Raw genomic sequence first — 3,298 nt, forward strand, 5'->3', positions numbered from 1 at the left:
AGTTTCCATTGGCAGCTTTTGCCGAGTTTTCAAGAGCAGTGTGCATAGAGCAGGCACATTTTCAGGCAGGTGGGCGACAGCTTAAGAGGGATGTGCTTATCACTGCACATTCACACCCGTCTTTCTCATCCTCCTACCACGTGTTCTTTGGCTGAGGTGCTTGAGGCACCTTGGATCATGGTTTCCATGTCAGCTGAGCCCTATTTTCACCTGGGAAGGCCAAACAGATTAAGCCCCAATCCCTCCAGCTGGTGTTTAGAGAGGAACACAACAGAGTGGCTTTGAAGTGAAGGTTTGTTTAGGGAACATCAGAAAGTAAGAAGAAGATCGCTTGTCAGATATGGTTTATTTATCTTGCATAGCCTTTACCAGCCTGATGCTCATCTGCAAAGCATAAGGCTGGCAAGGTCAGACCCTGTTCATCCAGGCAGATGGCCAGATGAAGCTTATGAAGGTAGGAAGAGCCATTAGCTGGATCAGGCCAATGTGCTATCTAGTCCTGTTCTCACAGTGGCTGACTAGATGCTTGTGGGAAACCAGCAAGCAGGATCCTTGCACAAGAGCAGATCTCCCCTCCTGTGGTTTCCTGCATCTGGTATTCAGAAGCGTCGCTGCCTCTGACCATGGAGGCAGAGCGCAGTAATTGTGGCTCATCTCCTCCTCCTCCATGGATTTGTCCAAACCTCCATCAAGGCTCTCCAAATTGGTGACCATCATTGCCTGCTGTGGGAGGGAGTTCCATAGTTTAATGTTGCGCTGCTTGAAGAACTACTTCCTTTTCTCTGTCCTGAATCTTCCAACATTCAGCCTCATTGGATGCCCACGAGTTCTGGTGTCATCATGCGAGAGGGAGGGGGAAAACTCCGCTTTCTCCACACCACATGCAATTGTTTATGCTTCCGTCAGGTCGCCTCCGGTCCCCTTTTCTCTACACTAAAAAGCCCCGACTGCTGCAGGCTCTCCTCACAGGGGAGCCTCTCCATCCACCTCAGCCGTTTTGCAGATATCAGCCGATGGCTTGTGCGCGCTTTGCAAGCGACACCTTCCATGTTTGCGGCCTGTGTGCCCAGGAGGAAGTCCCTCCATTCAAGAGAAGTTACCCCATTCAATGCATCCCCCCCTTATTTCCCCTCCCCCTCCCCCCTGCTGCAGATGTGAAATTCGTGGAGAATTCAAGTGTGGTGAAGGAAGCCCAGGAAAAGGCCAACGCAGCCCTGATGGAGTACACCCTCTGCAACTACCCACACGCCACAGACAAGTTCCGCCAGCTTCTGATGCAGCTGGCTAACGTCCGGTCCCTGAGCATGCAAGCGGAGGAGTACCTGTACCACAAGCACCTGAGCGGGGACGTGCCCTGCAACAGCCTCCTGATTCAAATGCTCCATGCCAAGCGGACATGAGAGCGCAAAGCAAGGCTCTCTGTCCCCCCTTCGTCTGGGGAAGAGACTCACGGCAGCAGAGGTGCAAGGGTGGTGGCAGATAGGTCAGGCCCCAGGATTGGGGGGGGTGTAGGGTGACAGGGAAGGGTGAGTGTCTTGTCATCCCCTCCCCACAGGCGACCTCTCCCAGTTCTGACTTTCATACATGCCATTGAGAAGCTCCAGGTCGCCTGGTTTCCCCACCAGGCAGCTGCGGGTGCAAACCCCAACCCTTGCCTGCATTTTGGTGTGATTCCTCCTGAGTTCCAGGCTCTCGCTCTCTAAAAGCCATGGGGCTAAGCTGTGTGGGGACTGCCCTTGGAGGCTGTTTAGGGGATGCTTTGGGTGGGGGTTGGCTTTCCTAACTGGGTGGGAGAGGAGTCTTCTCCCAGGGTGTGTGAGAGAGGAGGCATCTGCCCGAGCTCCCCACCTGCTCTCCAGGCATGGTCCTCTAGCTGGATGGCTGGGAAAAGATGGAGAGAAAAAGGCCCAGTACAGCTACCCATTGGAAGGCCCCCGCACCCCGTCTGTCCCTCTGCAGGTAGTGGCCAGGTTGGCCACAAGGATGATTTCTGTGGCCCATGGGCCACCATGAGAGCGAGATTGTTGTGCCTCAGATACACTGAAACCACTCTCCCCCTTGGGGCTTCATTTTGGGAGACCTTTCTCCGAGGCCTTGCAGCTATGAGTTGAGCAAGTCCGGTGCTCCTTCTATAGTTTGCATTGGTTATCTGTTAGTTGCATTCTCATATATATTTCCCTGTGGGTTTTGATTACACTTTGCAGCATTTTCTGCTCCACATATAATGTTTGGACTACTTTTGTGTGTCTCTTCTGGTTTGAAAGAGTTGGAGAAGACAGTTTGGAAGTGCCAGGCTCTGCCCGTATGTGTTTTTTTCCTTCTGAAATAAAAAGTGCTCTTAAGTGTCTCCCTTCTCAACATTTTACTCAGAAGGTCCTTCTGAGCATTGGTTAGTGGTGAACTATCTTACCAAATAAGACATTCCAATAAAGTTTTCAATTCAGTTATAGCTCTGTGTGTGCGTGTTTTCTTTTCCTCCCCTCCTCAAAAAAGTCTGCATCTTTGGTTGGGTACCATTCAGGGCGGTAGGCAGAAAGGCACTCTGCACCTGATCAGAGACTCTGCTCAATTTATCACTACATTACAGGTTCAGGGCTGAGTCCTGCCATGAGAGCATGATATGGGTGGTCAACACCTTGGGTGCAAGAAGTTTCCAGCAGCAGGGCCACATCCCTCTCTCTGCACATTTCTCTCCCTCTCTGAAGGACATCTTTTTGCAGCAGATGGTAGGCAGGCTATTTACAGACCTCCCATGGCTGAAGCTGTTCGAATAGTGTCCTCACAAGTGAACCTGGGAATAGCAGCAGTTTGGGGGAGTTTGCAATTCTTATGCATGGACAGTTGGCCGGCTCTGTACGGAAAGGCAGGGGCACACACGCACGCACACGCATGCACACACACACACACCACCCTCCCCATAATCCTCAGCTAAAGACTCATTAGTCTCCTGCACTAATTGGCTTCAGTGGGCAAATGCTGGCCTTCTGCAATGGCATTTGTCTGGGCACCAGAATTAAAATACGAGCCACCATTTTTCCTTTTTTCCTTTTTTTTCAAATAATCTTTATTAGTTTTTCAATTAGATACTCCACATACACGTATTGTATTACATTTTACATTTATACTTGCTCTTCAGAGCCCAGGTTTGGAAACAGCAGCAATTACCAACAGTAGAAGAATGGTGACAGAAGGTAATGGAATATGCAGAAATAGCCAAACTAACAGGGGAAATTTGACAACAGGGCGATGAAACATTTCAAAAAGAATGGGGAAAATTTATGTTGTGTACAGGAAAGAT

General features: G+C 50.3%; 1 protein-coding gene across 1 annotated transcript; it reads left to right on the top strand.

Moving 5' to 3' along the window:
- Positions 1 to 623: 623 nt before the first annotated feature.
- On the top strand, positions 624 to 1,466 carry LOC128406121 (steroidogenic factor 1-like). The gene is made up of 2 exons (XM_053373145.1): positions 624 to 639; positions 1,153 to 1,466. Exons 1-2 carry the CDS (start codon positions 624 to 626, stop codon positions 1,398 to 1,400), a joined length of 264 nt encoding a protein of 87 aa, XP_053229120.1. The 3' UTR covers positions 1,401 to 1,466.
- The last annotated feature ends 1,832 nt before the right edge of the window (positions 1,467 to 3,298 follow it).

This window comes from Podarcis raffonei, chromosome W (assembly GCF_027172205.1).
Source record: "Podarcis raffonei isolate rPodRaf1 chromosome W, rPodRaf1.pri, whole genome shotgun sequence".
Lineage (NCBI taxonomy): Eukaryota > Metazoa > Chordata > Lepidosauria > Squamata > Lacertidae > Podarcis > Podarcis raffonei.